Source organism: Epinephelus fuscoguttatus, linkage group LG11, assembly GCF_011397635.1.
Source record: "Epinephelus fuscoguttatus linkage group LG11, E.fuscoguttatus.final_Chr_v1".
NCBI lineage: Eukaryota > Metazoa > Chordata > Actinopteri > Perciformes > Serranidae > Epinephelus > Epinephelus fuscoguttatus.
In genome coordinates, this window is record NC_064762.1 from 13,015,400 (window position 1) to 13,037,468 (window position 22,069).

At 42.1% G+C, this 22,069-nt stretch overlaps 1 protein-coding gene across 1 annotated transcript; it reads left to right on the forward strand.

Moving 5' to 3' along the window:
• Positions 1–15: 15 nt before the first annotated feature.
• Positions 16–9,291, forward strand: mtfr2 (mitochondrial fission regulator 2). Its single transcript, XM_049590367.1, has 8 exons — positions 16–165; positions 2,675–2,857; positions 3,023–3,127; positions 3,613–3,737; positions 7,406–7,617; positions 7,714–8,005; positions 8,164–8,347; positions 8,608–9,291. The coding sequence occupies exons 2-8, from the start codon at positions 2,786–2,788 to the stop codon at positions 8,650–8,652; spliced, it is 1,035 nt and encodes a 344-aa protein (XP_049446324.1). The 5' UTR covers positions 16–165; positions 2,675–2,785; the 3' UTR covers positions 8,653–9,291.
• The last annotated feature ends 12,778 nt before the right edge of the window (positions 9,292–22,069 follow it).

Genomic DNA, 22,069 nt, shown 5'->3' on the forward strand with positions numbered 1-22,069 from the left:
TGCGGCTTTATTTGACTTCACAGACCTTCTGCCTGGACTCGTGAGCTCAGAGGGAAGCTGCAAGTTCTTCGTGTTTATCTGCAGTTATAGTTTAGAATATTTGTTTTTAAGGAGATATCGGACAAATGTAGCTACTCACGCACGCTTTGATGAGGAAAGTCCACGGTGAGTACGCACTTAAGTTACTGTTTATCCCGTGTGTTTCCTGGTTTACTTCCGATATGCCATGCAGCTTTACAGAGGGACATACTGCGGCACCTGTGCGGGCTAGTGTTACCTGCACCGTCCTGAACAGAAGGTCACTGTTGTAGGGTTGTTAGAAAATCACCTCATGATCCACCGAGAGCGACCTCACAGCCGAGTCAGCATCTAACGGTACAGAGGCAACTGTCTCCCTGAGCATCAGTTGCATCAATACTGGACTACAGTCAGGGGAGCACAGAATTGAAGTTTGAAATAGGACATCCAAATAGGTTTTATAACCTCAGTTTGGCACCTGCAGCTCTGAAAATGCCCCAGTAAAACCACAGTGGGTGTTTTCTGTGCTTGCAGCTGTCTAATTTCTTACTTAACAGGGTGTAGGGCAGGTTATAAGATTTGTCTCTAAACTAAAATCATCACAAGCTGGAATATTTAGACCTGTTTAAGTTAATACATTCAGCTGTTGATTAAAAAAAATGTACATTTTTGGTTGGATTACTTATAAAGTTACTGACATTTAAAGGAGCAGTGTGTAGGATAAACGGGGATTTAGTGACATCTAGTGGTGAGGATTGCACATTGCGATCAGCTCAATATTTCCTGGTTAAGCAGGATTTATACTTGTGCATCAGCTCTATAGGCCCTTTTCCACCGCAGGAACTTCGGGGTAATTTTACGGGGCCGGGGCCGTTGATGCGTGTCTCCACCACAGGAACCACCCCCGAAGGACAGAGTTCCGGAACTTTTACGGGGGCTAAACAAGTCCCTGCCTCGGGGTAGGTACTCAGAACAGCCCCGAAAGACTCCCAGCTGGGGCTTGGGGATTACTTGGTGTTGATTGGATATACTCAAGGGATGTGATGTCAACAGAAAGCAACAAAATAGCTGGCATTTTTAAAACTCAGCAGACAAGGATTAGCTCGTTCATATAGCTTCCTCCGCCATGTAAAAAAAACCTCACTAAATGACCCGTGAAAAAAGTATTTTTTCCAGCGGGTATCTTAGTTACAACATGATTGAGCTAGCAAAGCAGTTTTGTGTTGCTATGTGTGGTATTTATTCAGTTTTGGGAAATCACGATGTCTAGAAAGCATCAGTGGCTGCCGCTGACAGGGACAGCTAACAGCAGCAGCAAAGCTAACATCAGGACGTCATCTGTTAAAAGCCTCCCGTTGTCGGATACGACATGAAACTACTCCAGTTAGCTCAATCATGTTGTAACTAAGACATCCGCTGGAATTTTTTTTTTTTTCACGGGCCATTCAGTGAGTTATTACAGACACCGCTAATGGCTATCAGCTAACGGCGTCCCCTGGTAAATGGTCACGCAACGATTACGTCACATCCAGAGCCCCTAACTTTACAGGAACCTTCCTCCTACTCAGCTCTCAATGGAGACATGGCGGTTGAGAGGGCAGAGCGAGAGGACGTTCCTGTAGTAGTTCCTGCCCCCCAGAGAGTACCAAGAACTTCTTCAGTGGAAACGGGCCTTATGCGAAGCCTACACTGTCACCGTTGTGAGCATTTATACTTGTGCGGTGGTGTGTCTGTGTCACTCTGCAGTTACACCTCCAAAACACTAGTCAGCGGTGGAGGTTTCTGTGAAGTCCTGTAAAGTTTAGTTGATTCAAAACACACATTAAACACACATTAAACACGGCTAAATAACGATAATTTCAAACACAAGTACACAAATCAGCTTCACTATAACTCGCAGCATTCACAGACAAATGACTTGTCTTTATCTGGACACATTTTCCCCACAAATACAACATGCTAATGATTTAGCACAAGCCTATGGCATTTTACATTGTATAATTTAGCCTAGCGGCTAGCGCACATCTCTACTCATATGAAGCCAGGGACAACAGCAACGTTTAATAGAGGTGTAACGTTACAAAATTCAGCTCCGTTACAGCTCACAAGGTTCAACTGACAAAACAACTGAGGGAAATGGTTTCAGCTTACAGAAATAGACAGGAGGTCTACATCGCTGTAACGTGTAGGTCCACGTCAGGCTATGGCGTAGGGTACAGTGTAGGCTCTGTAAGCTCAGTTCTTTGAATGAGAAGGCTCACGCACAGCTTCAATTTCTGTGTACATCTTTTTGATGTGTAGGAGAAAATGTCCATGGGGGGGCAATTCTTTGACACACAGGAAGTCAGACTAAAGCTCTGGAGTGATGCGGTCAGCTTTCTTGGTCTCAGTTAGGACTCCAGCAGCAGAGCTCTGAGTCAGCTGCAGCTGTCTCGTCCACATTTCAGGGAGACCTGTAAAATCTCCACTGCTGTAGTCAAGCTTACTGTAGATAAAAGCGAGTTGCTCCGTCCTGCTGAGTCAAATATGTTCTTAAATTCTTGCAGTGGTTTAAAGTTTCTGTAATTGTCCTAATGTGGATGATGTCAGACCGTCTGATTGACTTTCAATTCTTGTGTGATATAGCTGAAGTGTCGTGTGTTTTGTTTCATTTCAGGTGTGAAGTATGTGACTTAGTGGCATCCATTGTGTGTTGGCCTCTCACCAAGTCTGTCAGCAGAAATTGGAGCTCTGCAGTCATCAGCCGGTGCATGAAAAAGTCCTTCCAATGTCTTTAATAGAGGATATTCTAGATGTGCTGCGCGTCGTCCTGGAGTACTTTGGGGTGCCTCCGGACATGGTGAGCACACAGACACACTTCTGTTTTGTGTTCCAGGGATTTCAAGGGGCTTACTAGTTGTGTTTATGGGTGCCAAGAAAAATCAACAGTAGTGTTACTTCCTCCCCGAAAGTTAACTGACTGAGTGAGTTTGTAAGGATGGACATTTTCTTGTCTTGCCTGCAGCTGGTTCCAGTGTGGGACAGTCAGCTGTGCGGTCAGTATCGCAGCATTGTGCGGATGATTGGGACCAACCTCCCACTGACACCTTCACCACGCATCCACTTTCAGGTACTGTGCTGCTTGTCTTATCTGAAATTATATGTCAGTCTTTTCCTGGTCAAATTCATTGCAGCTAAGCTCGTCCAAAATGCAGCAGCAAGAGTTTTAACGAGGTCAAAAAAAGGAGCACATTACCCCTGTTCTTGCCTCCCTACACTGGCTGCCTGTGAGCTACAGAATATATTTTAAGATTTAACGGGCCCCTCTTACATCATAGAGCTCCTCTCACCATATCACACTGTGAGAGAGCTGAGATTGTCTGACCAAAGACTCTTGTTTGTCCCGAGATCCAGGACTAATGTGGAATTTATACCTCTGTGTTGAATCAATGCCTTAGCTACAGCGTAGGCTCTGCGTTTACTTATACCCTCTTTCTTCTGCAGGATCATGTTCACATTTTGATCGAATTTAAGCCACCTAACTTGTGTGATCTGCTTTTATTTTTGTCATGTTTCCCAGTGTTTAACCCCTCCTTGTCCGCGTTTGGTCCTCAGATCCCCCTTCTCACCCATCGGCCCCAGGGTTATGTGGACGTCACCACGGAGACGCCGTCCATCCCCTCGTTCGCTGACGTCATGTGGGTGTTCGAGGATGAAGGGGAGAGCTTTGCTAAGACTAGGTGAGGACACAAATGGACATAACAGACACAGCAATGTTTTTTATAGTTCAAGTTTACACAGAACAAAACCACATAAACTGTTCATCAGATAAAATATTTTGTCCTCATATCAACAAATAGTGCATAGTCCACTTCATATAAGTCAAAGATTACATGTCTGAGTTAGGGATGTCAACAGTTGACCGCCATTGGTTGACCACAGAGAATATTTTTGACCAGTTACGCATGTTGGTTTTTAAGTTAATTTTGTTGCTCATAGTTTACTGCACTGTGCATCTCCTGGGTCTGGTGGGAGCAACGTTAACTATGTTATCACTGTTAGCTGTGTTAGCACTGTTAGCAGTGTCATCAAGGCTAGTGGTGCTAACATTGCCTACAGTGCTGAAGAGGTTTTGCAACTCAAAATGAAGCTACTTTAACCTCATTTAAGCATTTTAACACTGTTAGCTCTGTTAGCAAGGTCATCAAGGCAAAAGGTGCTAACTTTGTCAACAGTGCTAAAGGGGGTTTGTGACTCAAAATGAAGCTACTTTAACCTCCTTTAAGCATTGTTAACTATTTTAACTCTGTTAGCTCTCAGGGTTCAACACTAAGGTTTTTTTTTTTCACTTGCCCGGTCAGGCAAGTTGGTCAGAGATCTACTTGCCCGAAGTCAGTTTTTACTTGCCCTATAAAAATTGTTACATTACATTACATTTACACTGTATTTATTAATTAAAACAACATATGTCATGTATTGTAGCTTAATTCCTACACAAAAATGACAGTGTCAGGGCTTAAAGTGAAAAATTTGTCAATCGTTCTCCGTCTATAATTTTGCGCCCTACTTGAGCCATGCCCACCTCTATTTATTTTTCACCCCTCTCTCCAGTTCTGCTGTATTAACACCGGGTTTAATATATTTTGCTTCCATCTCTCTGCCCTGCTCTACTCTACTTCAACGCTACTTAGCTCTCTCTCTACTCTACCAGTAGACTACCACATCCACCTGTTGCACAAAATGCACACAGCAGCGTTTCCCCTAGGATGGAGTTGTAGCAGCGGAGGTGAAGCACACGCATGAAAAATAATTTTCACATGCGTGAAACTTTTTTGTATGCTTGCAAAGCACAGCCTAATGGGATGTTGCTATGTATCTACTGGCACCAGAAGGGCTCTTTAGGACTAAGTACATACAGTACATGTGTGCACAGTAATGAGCAGGTGAAATGTCTGTCTAGCTTACATATGAGGTGTCTCAAGATTTAGGAACATACAATTTTATTGAATATAATAAAAGTAAAAAGTCACATGACATGCTGCTGTTTTGTGCTATGACCTATTTAAGTGTTGGAAGTTGTTATTTACGTGACAACGCCTGAACGCAACACAAGCTCTGCATGAGTGCCGTGCTACGCACACAGACAAACACGCTGCTCTGTGCGTAACAGCAGTCTGTTGGTTATTTACACACTGTCCATTTCAATAACTTTGTCAGCTGACAAACTGCACCGGGCTCGGGGTCAGGTTTGGTCAGGAAAATGCGGCCCGAGCCGCTCCAGCGTGCTCACCTGTGTGTGTGGCGGAACTCCGCCGTGCGCGATACAGAGAGCAGAGGAGAATTGTTAACGCGTGACCATGTAGAGACAGAAATGACACGATGACATAACATGATAAATAGTATATTGTTATGTTATTATATGAAGCATCCGTCGCGCAAAATATTATCAATGGGGGCTGTGGGCAGGACATTGTTACACAGCTGTGCCTGTGACTTCAGGCAGAGAGACCGCTGCATCAGAGCAGAAGAGCACGTTTTAAAATACATTTATTTTATCAATTAGTTATTAACTTTTACTATTTTTAGCAACTTGCCCGATCGGGCAAATGAGTTGTTAGTTTACATGCCCGACTGTGAGTTTTACTTGCCCCGGGCAATCGGGCAATCCTTATTGTTGAGCCCTGGCTCTGTTAGCACCGTTAGCAGTGTCATCATGGCTAGTGGTGCTAACATAGTCAACAGTGCTAAACGCGTTTTGCGACTCAAAATGAAGCCACTTGCTCTCCAGGGCTAGCTGGGGGGAGAATGTAGGCTGTTCACTTCATGCCCCACCACCAGGACAGCAGTAATCAGCGAATTACTGAGCTAGCTTCCACCCACCCAGGATGGTGCACATTGCAGAGTGGCCAAGGAAGTAGTGAAGGGTGGTCACTGGAAATGCAGCTAGCCAGCTGGTTGTCAGCTAAGTTATCAGAAAATAAATTAAAAGGAAAAACATGTACATTACAAAACATTAAAATTCCGCTACCTCTAAATTGATAGCGCATTAAAATGTGGAGCTAAAGCTCAGTGTGTAAAGGAAAGGCCTCTTGTATGTAATTCATTTAGCTTTTCCCCCCCTAAAAATTAACCAGTTAGTTGCTGGTTTATGAGTGTCAGCCGATCAAAATTAACCATAACTGACAACCCTATTATGAGTCCTAGAAACAGTACATAAGAACATATTGTAACACATATTGTGTTTGTACTTTTCTCAAGCAAAAGGGGCTTGTTTTCTGTAGGCAGGTGTAAAAAGTAGTTAATGCTGCCAGGTAAATATATCTGTTGTCTTCCTGGCACAGTGTAAACTGGTAACCTATGTGTAGGCAGTCTGTCTGTGCCGGAGAACGCTGACCCCTGTAAATGAAAGCACTGAACTGGATTACAGAGAATAACTGCAATTTATTACTGTACACTAAATAATTGGATCATGAAGTAAAAAGGGTGAAACATTCAGAATGTTTGAATAACCTGAATAACATTCAGAATGTTTCACCCTTTTTACTTCATGATCCAATTATTTAGTGTACAAAAAAAAGGGTGAAACATTCTATGAAGTGTTAACTGCCTTAGGCCCTGATCACAGAGAAGAGTTTTGCAGGTTGCACCTTTTTATTGTTGCCAGGCAACTATGGACTTACTACTTTATTCTAACCTTCCTGTGTCATCAATCTATCATTTATTTATTTTAGTTTTTTTCACAGTAATTAGTATCTAGTTCCTAAAATGTTGAAGCAGAGGGTACTTGCTGTAGCTCTGGTTGAGGGTGAGAGGCTGTCAGCAAATAGTTTGTTGGTCACAGGGAAACAGAGATCTGTGTGGGCACATGAGACCCTAAAAAAGAGGGTGGATCATGGGGAGTACCACCAGTTGGTCCAGGAGCTTCTCCTCCATGATGGACGTTGACCACCACGTTAGGCCCGTCTCTCAAATCATCTGATTGGACGATGGGAAGAACGATGACAAAAAAAGAGATGACATGGGGCATTTTTGTGCTTTGACTTGGAGTTTTTTTCAACTGGAGGAGTTCAGAGCGCTCTGGCAAAAATGCCAGGCGCCTAGAGCGCAGAAACGCGAAGCACGTCGCAACACAAAAACTTCATTTTCATTAAAAACAACAGCTGCTACAACACTTTCAGTGTGATCGGGGCCTTAATCACTACCACCTAATTCATATTGGAAGTGCATATCTGCATGGATTTGTGTTTTACAGCTTTGAAAACACACACATATGGATGGTTTGGTTGGGGCGGGGCAATATTGAATATTCAAACTTAATCAGTTTTTTTAAAAATATTTTCAAGAATGTGTCTTACTTTTTATTCTGCTGTGTAAGTATGAGTTTAAAACTGATGCATGATCTCCACAGGAACCATTTACCTCCAAAGAAGCAAAGTACTGTAAACCAGAATGTGGTGAGATACCCAGGACCGGCCCAGCCGAGTAAAGCCCAGAGAGGAGGCGGACCTGTGAGGCAGACAGCTGATCCAGAGGCTCTGAGGAAGATCACAGCGCTGGAGAGCGAGCTGCTCAAACTCCGAGCTCAGATAGCCATGATCGTTACTGCAGCTCCAGGCTCAGGTACCTCAAGTGCTCCGTGAAGTTCTTCTTCTCACAGATATGTTCAGCACTGCGGTTTATGATTTAACCTTTGGTGCTCTTTCAACGTGTTGTCAGGTCTGACCGAGCCCCAGAATACCATAGGCACGCCTTTGATGACTCCTCCCCCTCCGCCAGCTCTCACCTCCACGCCTCGCTGTGCTGCTCCTCCCCCACCGCCACCTCCACCTCCTCCTCCTCTTCCTTCCTGCCCAGCCGCCTCCTCTGACTCTGTATTAGAGCTGATCCGCCAGCGCAGGAGGAACGAGAAAGACCTTGACAAGCCGCAGGACTCCAAAGTTAAAGGGATGCCGTCCATGCTGGATGTTCTCAAGGACTTAAATCAAGTTAAACTGCGCTCAGTGGAGAGGTAGGCACGAGGATTGAATTTTTGTACCAACGTTAACATCCTTACATGTGATAGTTTACATCTTAATGCTGCAGAATCCTCTCCTCATTCTCATTTGGGTTAGGGTTAGTGATAACTTATTCAACAAACAAGGCATCCTCCTTTTTTTGTCTTCGTAGATCACCCGGGGGGACACCGGTCAGAAGGAGACGCAGTAAGGGAGGTACAGCATTGCTCAGTGACCCAGCGGCTCTAATCGCCGAAGCGTTGAAGAGAAAGTTCGCTCAGCATCGCCACAACAACTCCTCTGATAAGGAGAACTCGCTTGAGCTCTCGCCGTTTGGCAGTCCAGAAACACCCAAGGTTTGTTTCTCATAAGCCGTTTTCACATATGAACTCCGGACAACGTCTGGAGAATCAACACATTAACTCTAACACTCGATCTTACGTTACGAAATTTTGTTATATCTTGATGTTGTGGTTGTATTGTTGTTGCTGTTGTTATTGCCAAAGCTGATGTTTCTAACAAACTCTGCTGCAGCAAAGTAGCTGTTAGATAAATAAAAACAGACACCCCAGCTCTCACAAACCTCTGATCTTCTAATCTGATGCTTCTGTTCCAGGTCCCTCTCCACATGAGACGCAGTCAGGGTCGCCTCCACCTCTGATCTGTCGATCTGACCCCAAAATGTCAAACTCAGACACCCCATCAGCCAATAACAGCTCCCACAGATGTGCCTCACAGACAGATTACTACTGCAGCTACTGATTTACATTTCATTTTTTATTTTTGTTTGTCTGTTATTCTGTTGTTCTTGTAGGAGTGTTTGTCTCACAATGAACAATGTTTCTTTGTTGGGAGGCTTGAATGTACGTTTGTTACTCAGTTCGCTGTGAACGAGGGTTTGGGTACGGTTGTTTTGTACAGTTTCCAGTGTTATTCATACAGTAATGATACCTTGAGGTGAAATATTGTGTTTAAGTAGTATAGCTACCTGCCTTAACGTCTCTAACGTCACTTTGTGAGGCCTTATAATTCTTACCTCAACCAAGTGAAACGAGTAACAGCGGGTACTGAGATTCACACAGCTCTGTCCTATGCAACTGCTGTTTCAGCTCCTTTTATTGTATTAAAGTGTTAAAGTGCACTGATCAATATTTTGTTGTTGTTGTTCCTTTTCTGTAATGTTTCAGTGTGTTTGTCCAAATCCACTTTTTGTCTATAGTTGTAACTGTCACAGCAGCAAGACACTGAATTGGTTTTTAAAATGCACCAACACATCCAGAGTCGTGCACGAGATGTCATTTCACATTGATGCTTTGTTCGAGTAGCTACAGCAGATCACATTAATAAATTGTACTTCAGCAATTCAGCACTGCTACAGTTGCATGGGTGTCATATTCATCGAATTAGGAGTTGACGAGTGGAAAACTGGATCTAATGCACCATTAGCCATCAGCCAAAAACGATTTCAAGATGAGGGAACCAGAGGCGCTAAAATGCTAACTGGATTGTGGGCTTTAGGGCTCATTTGTGCACCACTCTATACTTCAATTCAACATTTTGTTTGATAATTACGGAAGCGTATTGAATTCACTAGATAAATTTAAAAAAATCTGTTATATTGAGTAAATTTTTCTGTTTTCGGAGTAATTTTTTTCTGTCTTTAGTGGTATTTTTTGTTTTGTTTTTCGGGGTAATTTTTTCTGGTTTTCTGAGTATTTTTTTCTGAGTTAAGAGAGCAACAGAACAACAGACGCTTTCATTCCTTTCTTGAGAGCTCGATATAATGGAAGCAAACATGACCCGCTTGTTTAGTTTAATCCAGTTTTACTTGGTTTTGGGTTATGTGTCCAACTGATTCTGGAGAAACACTGCAATGTCCAGCAGATCTGAATGGGCTTTTCGTCTGAACAACCGGTAAGTCTTAAGGTGCCTGCGTAAAGTCGACAAACTAATGATAACACCATCTATATGACTTAAAGATAAGAGTATCTCCCAGTGTCTCGAACCCAAAACAAAGTAAAACTGGATTAAACTAAACAAGCGGGTCATGTTTGCTTCCATTATATCGAGCTCTCAAGAAAGGAATGTAAGCGTCTGTTGTTCTATTGCTCTCTTAATTCAGAAAAAATTACCCAGAAAACCAAAAAAAAATACCAACAGAAACAAAATTACACCGAAAAACAGAAAAAAAATCAATAAAACAGATTTTTTTTAATTTGTCAAGTGAATGCAATACGCTTCCGTAGATAATAAACATTTAGTGCTTTTTTTTAAATGACACATTTATAGCACTCGTCACTAGGTGGCAGAGTAATTTATCTGTGGCACATCATTGCAAGCCTATATTGTAGAGGAAGACTAGTGTGAGCACATGGTGTGTCATGGAGATAGATGTGACCAGCTTGTTCATTCTGTGTGTTCCAATACCCATACTAGCATACTATTTGTTCACCAGAAAAATATTTAGTATGTCTCGGTACATAGTATGTCAAATGCAGTTTGCCAAAAATGTAGTATGCAAGCCAGCATGCTTTTCTGGCTGTTCTGACCCACAATCCTCTGCGCAGTGGATGATACGTCACCTTGACTGAGCCGCAGACAGATGACCACTCACTGACACCTTATTGACATCTGCCAGAAGTCGCAATCACAGAATGACAGCGCATACAAGTGAGTGATGACTTGTTGAATAGTAATGTAATATCCAAATTTGCCTTTATATAACCACAGGTGAACTTAAGTAATGAAGCCAACAGTCAGTGTGGGTCAAAATGCCATAACAGGCTTTATTAAATCAGCGATATCATGAAAGCAATTAAAAGGTAGAGCATCTTGCCACAGGGGGTGTGCCACACCAATCTGTAGGCGGGTGCACTTGCAGTACACTATCTGTGGATATTATCAAAACTACACACAAAATAAAACACTTCCAACAGAAAAACACCCAACCTTCTACCAGTGACACACCAAACCTTAAATTATATCACCACACCTAGGGTGAACTCCCTTTGCTCCAGCTGCGCCCGTGACTGGAGCCCAACACTAACTGCAGTGCACATAAAACCATACGTTAATAAAAGAAATTGACTAAAATACGGATAAAACAATTTACAATGACTAACATAAAATAGGGTGTAAAATAAACAGCAATCAGCACTTTGCCTGTGAATTGAACACAACACATGTTAATCTTTGTCCAACCACAGGCAGACATTGTTTAATATTAAAAGACACTCGTACCTTTCCTCTGCCACTTCCTCTGGACTGTTGGGACCCTTTACAAAAAAGAAACCATGACTTGTTGGTAGACCCAGGCCTAACAGTTAATGTTAAAAAAAAAGTGGGTTGGATAAAAAAATGTGTGTGTACATATATGTATTAATAATGAATTATATAGTATTTTTATGCCTCCATGCTGGCAATGGTCATAGCTGGAGGCTTTATGTTTTCAGGTGGTCCGTCCGTTCGGGCATCTGTTCATCCGTCCCATTCTTGTGAGTGTGATATCTCAAGAACACCTTGAGGGAATTTTGTTTAAATTTGGCACAAATGTTCACTTTGACGTAGCAATGAACTGATTAAATTTTGGTGGTCAAAGGTCAAGGTCACTGTGATCTTGCATCTGTCTCATTCTTGTGAATGTGACATCTCAAGAACGCCTAAAAAGAAATTTATTCAAATGTGGCACAGACATCCACTTGGACTGAAGAATAAACTGATCAGAATTTGGTGGTCAAAAGTCAAAGCTCAAGGTCAGTGTGACCTCACAAAACATGTTTTTTGGCCTTAACTCAAGAATTCTCAAGCAAATTATGACAAAACTTCACACAAATGTGAACTGTAGGAGAAACTTGACAGGGTGAGTGGCTGCATACAACCACTGGGCGGTATTTCTACTTTATAGTGCTTTGTGTTTCTATCGTCTTAATGCCTTTATTATATAATGAAAGCACATTGAATTGCCTTCTTGTTAAAAGCTGATACACCGATCAGCCAAAACATTAAAACCACTGCTGGGTGAAGTAAATAACACTGATCACTTTGTTACAGTGCAATGTTCTTCTGAGGAACCTTGGGTCCTGCCAATTATGTAGATGCCACTTGATAATCTACACCCCCTCATGGCAACTCCACTCCCTGATGGAGGTGCTCCCCCGAGTCAGAACAATGCACCATGTCACACCACAAAACTACTCAGGAGCGGCCTGGGAGACGTAACAAGGAGCTCAAGGCATCGACCTGGCCTCCAAATTCCAGATTCCAATCTGATTGAACTCCACTGGGCATGCCAGTACCTTACCTCTCAACCCACAGGACTCAAAGGATACGTCGACAACGCCATGGTGCCAGAAACCACAGGACACCCCCAGAGGTCCAGGCCTCAACAGGTCAGAGGCCCCACTGTAGATCGGACTTGACTCTGACCTATCGAGGCCTGGACAAAGGACCTCTGGGGCACCAGTTTGTCCCACAGATGCTCGATCAGATTGGAATCTGGGGAATTCTAAAGCTAGGTCAATACCTTGAGCACTTTGTCACGTTGCTTAGTTCCTTTGTCTTGCTTGTCTGACCTGTAAGGGCTTTGTCTATTACCAGAAGCTGCCCACTGTAAGGCATCCTGGCTTTAAACATAACTTGCATTACAATAATACACAAAAATGTATTATTTAAGACCATATATGTAAAAATAATTTGACTGTGCACTCACCTATTAATTCAGGGACAGAATTTCCTGTTCATAGAGCTGGCCCCACTTTGCTATGGCCCAGCCAAAAAGAAATGACTAATCATAATTCATGGTCCTTGTGAAGGACCAAGCAATCAGGCATGTGGAAAAGATCTTACTCCTTTTAATTAAACTTGCAAAGAATAAATCAATAACAAAATATTCAACTTAATTTGGTAGAAAATAAACAAAACCTGGGCCCACACTAAAAGAGGTCAACTAAGCAAAAGAACTAAAGCTACAACCTAACAAACATAATCAAACAGACCTAACTAGTGATGTGACTCGCCGTGCCGAGGCTTCGAAGCGTGTGTCGAGTAATCCAGGAACTGTTTCCGCGATGCGCGTATCGAGGCTTGTGTCGTTTCAGACGAGTGACGTCATTGGTGACATCCGAAGCCTCGCTGGCCGGCTGTACCACGTGACTGGTTCGGGAAGTGGTTCAGATCTATATATACAAACCACTAAGTGTAATAGCTTTTTTTGTCCAGTAGATGGCTTAGTAGAGCAAATGAAGCATCAAGAAGCTTTGCCCTTGAGTGAACCAATTTGATGAAAAGCTTCAATGCTTCATGAAGCTTCATCTGCCCATCACTAGACCTAACCAGAGTGAGACATGCTGGGGGTTTAAATAGACAAAGGACTAGTCCAACATAAACACAAGGGGGAAACTAAGGTGACTTCAAACTAAACATCTAACAAACTCAGAAAACCACAATCAAATTATCAAAACAAACTATTTACAGGAAAAACTAAATTGTCTTTACTAACTGAAAAAACACAGACAAAAACTTGATGAATTAAAAGTCCAAGCTTCTCCTTCCTTCCCCCTGGATGGTCTCTCCCACTTCCTGTGGGCAGGGCTTAAAAAGCCATCTTGAAGTAGTAGACAGCCTTTTGCCAGGAGAGCTCAAACAAACAAAAGACAAACAAGGGTAAGGATTACTTTGAAATTAAACCATAAATGCAAATTAAATCATGATGTAGAAAATTAAACCATGTGACAGCTTGTTAACTAAATTGTGTGCACCCAAATTAGAAACAACTGCCATAAATACAATAAAAGTGATTTTATTTCAACAAAAAGTGTGCAATGGAATTTTTCTAAACTGAAACAAAATTGGTGTTAAAACACAAAGAAATACTAACACGAGGTAGTGGCAGTTTAGGCCACCACAGTCCTTGTACACCCTAAACAAAAAAGGGTAATCAAACTTTATTTTTATGATGAATGCTACATACTTTCTTGAGTGAATGCAGAAGTGCAGTTTGTAAATGTAAGTTGGCTAAGACAATATCAGGTGGTGGGTGAAATTAAAGGCAAAGAGACAGCTTATTATCTTTATCATATTTATTAAGTGCCACAAACAACAGAATTTGAACTGACATTCCTTCATGGGCTGGTCGATATGGACAAAAATAACACTGTATTTTCAGGCAGAATAGCGATACACAATATATGTCCCTGTATTTTCTGCGAAGTAGGCTACTGCTGCATGTGTTTCTCCACAGCAGGGCAGGTAAAAGAAGTTTACTGTAAGGGCCTTGTCTATTACCAGAAGTATGTATGTATGCTGAAGATGTACTGAGAGCTGAACACAGACACTTAAGACAGACAATACCTGTCTTGGCTGAATCCGAAATTATGTATCTGAAGATTTCCCATTTATTGGAGGGAATGGGTAGAGAAGGGTATGGTCACATTAGGGGATCTATATTATAAGGGAACTGCCCATTGGTCCGACAGCCCATTGGTCCGACCATATTAAACTAATTTTTCCGAAGTCCGTTCCGAAATCATCACGATGCCCTGTGGTTAAGGTCTGGTTAGGTTTAGGCACAAAAACCACTTGGTTAGGGTTAGGAAAAGATCATGGTGTGGGTTAAAATGAAAAAGAAAGTGGCAAACACATAAGCTGTGAGCCTGCTCCGCCTCAAGCCTTTCCTGGCTGACCCAGAGCCGGTCGCGGTGCACCATCAACTCTTGTAAGGAGCACCTGTAACGCCAACAATTTCCCTCCTGGGATCAATAAAGTATTTCTGATTCTGATTCTGATTATATGTATGTGTAATGCGAAAGGTACTTTATATATGGTGTTAAACAGTATAAATACCTTGGTATCTGGCTGCGTGACAATCTTAATTTTAAGCACCATACTGAAATTTTGTCTGCCAAATTAAGGACAATACTTGGCTTTCTGTACAGAAATAAGAGCTGTTTTCCTTTTGTACACAGGAAAAGAGTTGTAGAATCTGTATTTTTGTCTGTTTTGGATTATGGGGATGTTATATACTAAAAAGCTGCTGTCTCTACGCTGAAATCACTTGACGTTGTCTACCACTCAGCTCTAAGGTTCATTACAGGTGATCCTTACAGCATAATTGACTCCACTTTTATAGCATAATTTCCCACTGTGGTCAGTTAGCCTGCAGGCGTGCTGTGTTTACATAGCAACTCGCGTGAGAATCGAGAACGTTCAGAGACGTTCTTGTTCTTGCGAGTTGCTATGTAAACACAGCACGCCTGCAGGCTAACTGCAGTTAACAATGTTTTTGTTCATTGAAAATGAGGGTCTCCCTCAATTGATTTCCCAAGTCTTAAATAAAGGTTTGAATGAATGAATAAGATATTTAAGTTATGTACATATTTGTTTGCTTAGTAAGCTATGACCCATGCCTCTCATTTATTTTACTAATTGTATATGCGTATATGTCTGTATGTATATAGGTAGATATGTATCTTATGTGTATGTAGGTGTTTAGGTGTATGTGTACATTTAATTTATTTATTTATTTTGTCTGATCACTCATGGTGCGGAGCTGTGCAGAGAGTGAGAGAGAGGAGAGATGAACACTGGTGTGTGTCATGTGGCGCAACTTGGCCCTATATCTATGTAAATGGAGTTGTCTTAATCTATACCTTGCTTGGAAATATAAATAATAATACTTGAATAATATTGTAAACAATCGATATACAGTCCAGCCCTAATTCCTTCAACATGTAAATACAATCATCACCTGCAAAACATTGAAAGGACCATATGCAAACAGGTCCTAATAAACATCTTATATGCATTTATATTTAAATACCAATAACAAAGCTTATAAAAAATTCTACTTAATAATACTTAATGTAATATCTAATACATTTTTGAGGTTCTATTGTAAACACCACGTCTACCTCGGGTGTTATGAAAACGAAAGAGAAAGATGATCGACTCAGAACACCTGAAGTATAAATGCAGTAAGCACAGAACAATATTTGCCTCAAATTTTTAAAAAAAAATTGGTTGTCAGTATCAAATTCATATGTTCTCAGTGACATGTGGTTCACTGTTCACAGGTCTCATAGCAGCTCTAGGGTGTGGATGAATACAGAGACCTGGATACAGCATAGGCAGCGGGACCGCTTCATGCCTACTTAAGCTGCTCAGTCGGACATGAAGCCAAAAACATTCAAATGCCATATATAAAATGACCCAGGTGATCAGTGTTCTGTGCTACCACATCATTTAGCCCATAGAGCAGGCATACTAGAGACATCTGCCAGCCAAGCTGGCTACTTCCGCTATAGTGCTTTGTTTTAAATGGGGTAAAATTATTTAATCTTGTGGCACTCATTTTAGTTGAATTCCATTTTTCTGCAATAATCCAGAATCAAATGTTGAAATACTGTAGGCGTTTTGACGAGGGAACCAGGGCGATGCTAACTTTACTGTTGGCCTTCAACTGAACATCATCCCTGCAGCACTCTTTTAAGGATGGCTTGCAGTTTCATCTGGAAGGTTGAGATGTCTCTAGGGTATCTGCATCATCCTCCTCCTGGGATGGCACTGTGAGAAAAACAAAAGAAAAGCACCTTTCAAAACCTAGGTTACAAAGTTCTTCACAAATGGAAAGAGGGTCAAAACAACAAAGTATGAGAACAACAACAACAACATTAAAATGAGAACAAAAAACAATTAGCAAAAAAAAGCACATGATTCGAGACAAAAACAGTCAGTCTCCAACTGTGACTTAAAACCCTCAAGAGATTTTGCTGCAGTGTTGCCAACTTAGCGACTTTGTTGCTATATTTAGCAACTTTTCAGACCCCTCCAGCGACTCTTTTTCAAAAAAGCGACTAGCGACAAATCTAGCAACTTTTTCTGATGTTATTGGAGACTTTTGGAGACTCTGACGTGAAAGCACGTATCGTTCTTATTCTTCTCAACGAGCAGCAGATGCTGCCGTGCAGGGCCGCCCCTCCCTAAACTCAGAACACGTGCTGTGAGTAGGGCCTCATCTTCCATGGGGGGCCACATTTTGCGCAAGGGGACATATTTGCGCATATGCGCAATGGATGCGCACATGCCATGAGGCGCGCGTAGAATCAGCTTGAGGAAGGAGAAGAGACCTGACCGCCCATGCATCGCTGCAATGATTGACAGCACTCGACATCTGAACAATAAGAGGGGTGCGCTGGCAGGCACTTGCAGAGCTGCAGCAGGTGAAGAGTTGTCGACATGTCGTCCAAAACAGCCTCAGGAGTATGGTTGGGAGGGAGGGCGGGCTCCACGGAGGAGGAGACCTGAGCCTCGGGGGTATGTGCGGGGCCGGGAGGTCGGATGCTCCCAGAGAGGTGAGAGGGAGAAATATAGCTAAATAAGATGAAAATAGAAAATAATGTCTCTATATTTTATTTCTGTTTTCAGTGTTTAATTAAGGTGGGAGAGGCGGAGGGCTGAGGGAGACCGGACGCCTCCAGAGAGGGGAGAGGGAGAAATATAACAAAATAAGGTTAAATAGGAAAAACCTGTCTCCCTCTTTTATTTTATTTTCAGTGTTTAATCAAGGGTGGGGGATTGAGGTGGTGGAAGTTACTTTCTTTTGATGAGTAATTGATGGCTATTTGCGACTCAGATTTGTTTATTTATTTATTTCAGTTTGAAGTTATTTTTATTTAATATTTATTTATTTATTTCAGGTTGAATTTTTTTATTTTATTTGACTCATACAGCCAAACTACTGTACTGTATCTACAGTACATTTGTTATTGCCAGTAAAGGTTGTCAAGTTAAATGGCAAGTTGTTGTACGGTCATTTTGTACCTATGATACATTTGGGATGGGGGCCTCCAAATAAAATTTCGCTTAGGGCCCCAATGTGTCAGGGGCAGCCCTGCTGCCGTGGGCCCTTCCCTCGCCCCAAAGCACTCATAGGCGGCCCAGTCCTACCTCCCAGCTGCAGTCAGAACAGGAGATGTTAACCCCTCCACGTACGGTCCAAACTGCAAGTGAATCGTGCACGCATGGAACCTTCATTGGCTGATCTCGACCTGGTTTACAGTCAGGGCGGTGTGTAAATGTAACATTTTCTTGTCTAATATAAATCACTGAAAGAAGGTTCATTTGTAGTTCTAAACATATTCAGGGTGTGTTTTTTACTCAGTTTTTGTCTCTCCCACGACGTTATTCCTCTCTCCTACAGCAGCCATTACAATTACATGCATATGGACAATTATGCAAATTAGGCGATGGCGTCATTTAGCGACTTCTAGCGACTTTTAGGACAGCCAATAGCTACTTTTCTTACTGAGGACTTGGCAACAGTGGTTTGCTGACCGTGTAATAGCATCTTGGCTTAAGATGAACTGGTAGTTGTACATTGGCTCTATGCAGAGCCTATTGTGAGCATTTATACTTGTGCATTGGTGTATCACATTAAACACGGCTTAATAGTTACAATTTCAAACATGAGTACACAAATTAGCTTCTCAGACAAAACGCTTGTCTCTATCTCGACACATTTTCCCGCAAATACAACATGCTAACGTTAATAGCACAAGCCTATGCCATTTATATTGTATAAATTAGCCTGGCAGCTAGCAAATTTTCCTCTACTCATATGATGCCAGAAACAATAGCAACATTTAATAGGTAACGTAAGGTAACGACCCAAAATTCAGCTCCATTACAGCTCACAGAGTTCACCTACAAACAAACTGTCTTGTATTATAAACGTTTTCCAAACAAATACAACATGCTAACGTTTTTAGCACAAGCCTATGGCATTTATATTAGCCTGGCAGCTAGCAAATTTTCCTCTACTCATATGAAGCCAGGAACAATAGCAACATTTAATAGGCGGCAGTAGCTCAGTCCATAGGGACTTGGGTTGGGAACTGGAGGGTCGCCTGTTCGAGTCCCCGTCCGGACCAAAATATGGAGCATGGACTGGTGGCTGGAGAGGTGCCAGTTCACCTCCTGGGCACTGCCGAGGTGCCCTTGAGCACCGAACCCCCCAACCGCTCAGGGCGCCTCACCAAGGGCAGCCACTCTGACATCTCTCCACTTTGTGCATGTATAGGTCCTGTTTGTGCATGTGTGTGTCTTTCAGACCTGTGTGTAATTGACAGCAAGAGTGAAAACATTGAATTTCCCCTCAGGGGGATTAATAAAGTAAATAAACTTAACTAACTAAACTAACTAACTAACGTAAGGTAACGATCCAAAATTCGGCTCCACAAAACAACTGTCTTATATTAAACACGTTTTCCCCACAAAGAAAACATGCTAACAATATTAGCATTATTACATTTTACATTGTTTAAATTAGCCTAGCGACTAGCAGAGATTTCCTCTACTCATATGAAGCCAGGATAAATCACACACAAGACTTAAAATACCATTTTGTTGGGCTTTGTTGTCATCACAAGTTAATGTTTATCTGTAAAATTAAATTAAATAAAAGCTTTGTTTCCACTGAGGGAAATGGTTTCACAAAAATAGACAGGAGGTCTGCGTCGATGCGATATGCGGTTACATTTCTGGGAAGGCGCGCATCAGGCTACAGCATAGGCTACGGCGTAGGCTCTGCTGTCACAGTGTCGATTTAATGCAGAGGTATGAATCCTGGGTTAGGTAGGAATAAAGAGCATCACAGTAGTCTAAGCGGGATGACACAAAAGCATAGATAACTGTTTCTAACTGCGAAAAGGATAACAGTGGACATATTTTTGCAATATTTCTCAGGTGAAAGTAGCAGTACTGAATCACCTTGTTGCTGTGTTTATCGAATTTCAGCTGATAGTCACCACTCACTCACTCACACACACACACACACACACACACACTCACTCACTCAGTTTGTCGTGGCATTATCATCTTTTGAAGAGGACAATATATGTGGTAAAAAAAAAACAAAACAGGTGTATCAAGAAAATTTACATTGATATAGTGAAGGTCCACACTCCTTTTACTTGGCCTTGCATCACTTCAAGTCTGGAGGATCACGCTCCGTGGCAATCTCGTCATCCTGGGGCTGGGGGAACTGGAGAGGTCTCACAGAACTGCAGTACATCAGTTTCAAGTACAAGACAAGAGAGACAAGAACATGAGTTAGATTAATTGCATCAGCAGGTGACCAGACAAACATTAATTCAAGATGGCATTAAAGTCAAGACACTGTCATACAAAGTATAGTGGATATGTTTATAAACTACATTAACCTGTGAGATCCAGGTCCAGCACCAATAGCAGCCCTCTAGCCATGCAAGGAGAAGGAGAATATACCAATCAGACTACATAAGAATATATACAATGTATTACAACACTTCATACAAACTAATTGAGACCTTGCTCGATGAAGACGAGTGTGATTCAACATCATCAAAAACACACTGTGAAATTCATTGTTACCATAGTGACATCAACATGCGCTTAAATGCATTTCATGATTTATTTCCCCTGTTGGCTGGGCTAAAGGCCCTGACACACCAAGCAGATGGTCGGCCATCGACTAAAGTCGGGCTATCGGTGAGCATCTGTCGCCCTGCAGTGTGTCCCGCACTGTCAGCAATTTGGCGTCGCCGGCCTTTCGGCCGATTGAGCACATCAAATCGGCGGCGGAGCTTGTCAGTGAAAGAGATCACTCTGATTGGCTGTTCAGGTTTTTTTTCCTCACCCCTGTAGCGAGTGAATCTGCCTGTAGTAAAACCAGGGCTAACCGGTGCTTCCTCCTCAGGCTCCACTTCACTCAGCTGCCCGACAGATCCGCTGCTTCTTCCCACTTTAAAGTGAATAACAAACCGGAGCTAGCTCTAGCACTAGCCTCTGAGCTAGCCCCGGCTCTCCGTTTGGATCCAACCGGAGCACCGAGCCCTGGTTTGTTCAGGTTAAAGTGGGAAGAAGCAGTGGGTTAATCTGGCAGCTCAGTGAAGTGGAGCCTGCAGAGGAAACACCGGGACCGTCTGGATGTAATACTCCGTTGAGGTGCTGCGGTGCTCGGCTGCACAGATAGGAAACCCCTCGGCTGACAGGATGTACCACTCTTTCACTCTGCTCTCTCACGCAGACGCAGAACGTACGTGCCACTTGGCCGTCGGATGTAGTCCGTGTAGTGTGTTCAAATGCAACTGACACAGGGCAACGTGAGGCGACGTAGACGATGCAAGAGTTGGCCAGTTAGTTCTTTGATGTCGGTTTGGTGGGTCTACACCTTAACATTGCTAATGTTGCTACGACACACAGCTCTCATTCAGCCACTTTACCAGTTCCATACACATGCAGATTTTTTTTCTCAGTTGTTCAGTTATTTCAACGTGTTAACTGAATTAAAGTGTAATTGAAATAAAATGGGAGAAATCTTACTTGTTGAGATGGAACTGGAAATGTTCGATTGTTATAGATGATTGCACCACCAAATCCGCCAGCACTGTCCACAGACTGGATGGATATCTACAGTATCATCAAAAATGTATTACGATGAAGAATTGTATTATGAAATTCCCATATTATGACACCAAACAGTTACACTTTAACAGCACATTTCTTAAATTATTCCAAATTTCTCAACATACTAATAATGTTAATATTTCAAACAAAGACAATAATATATAATACATGTATACATAACACATAAATCAGACTACATCTAAATATATATTGTATTACAAAAAAATCAATCTACACTCATACAAACTGAGACCTTGCTTGATGAGGACGAGTGTTCAACATCATCAAATACACACTGTGAAATTCATTGTCACCATAGTGACATCAACATGTGCTAACATGCATTTCATGATTTATTTCCCTTGTTGGCTGGGCTGACGTTGCTAATGTTGCTACGACACACAGCTCTCATTCAGCCACTTAACCAGTTCCATACACATGCAGATTTTTTTTATCAATCCAGTTATTTCAATCTCTTTAACTAAAATAAAGTGTATGTGTTGGAGTGAAAGCGAGTACTTGTCGCAGACTCCGGCTGTGAAACATGATTGTGGTGTTGACAGGACTTCTTACTCAGCACTACTCCTCCCAAATACCAGATATATCTGTGATTGTGTTCTAAAATAAACAGTATAAAT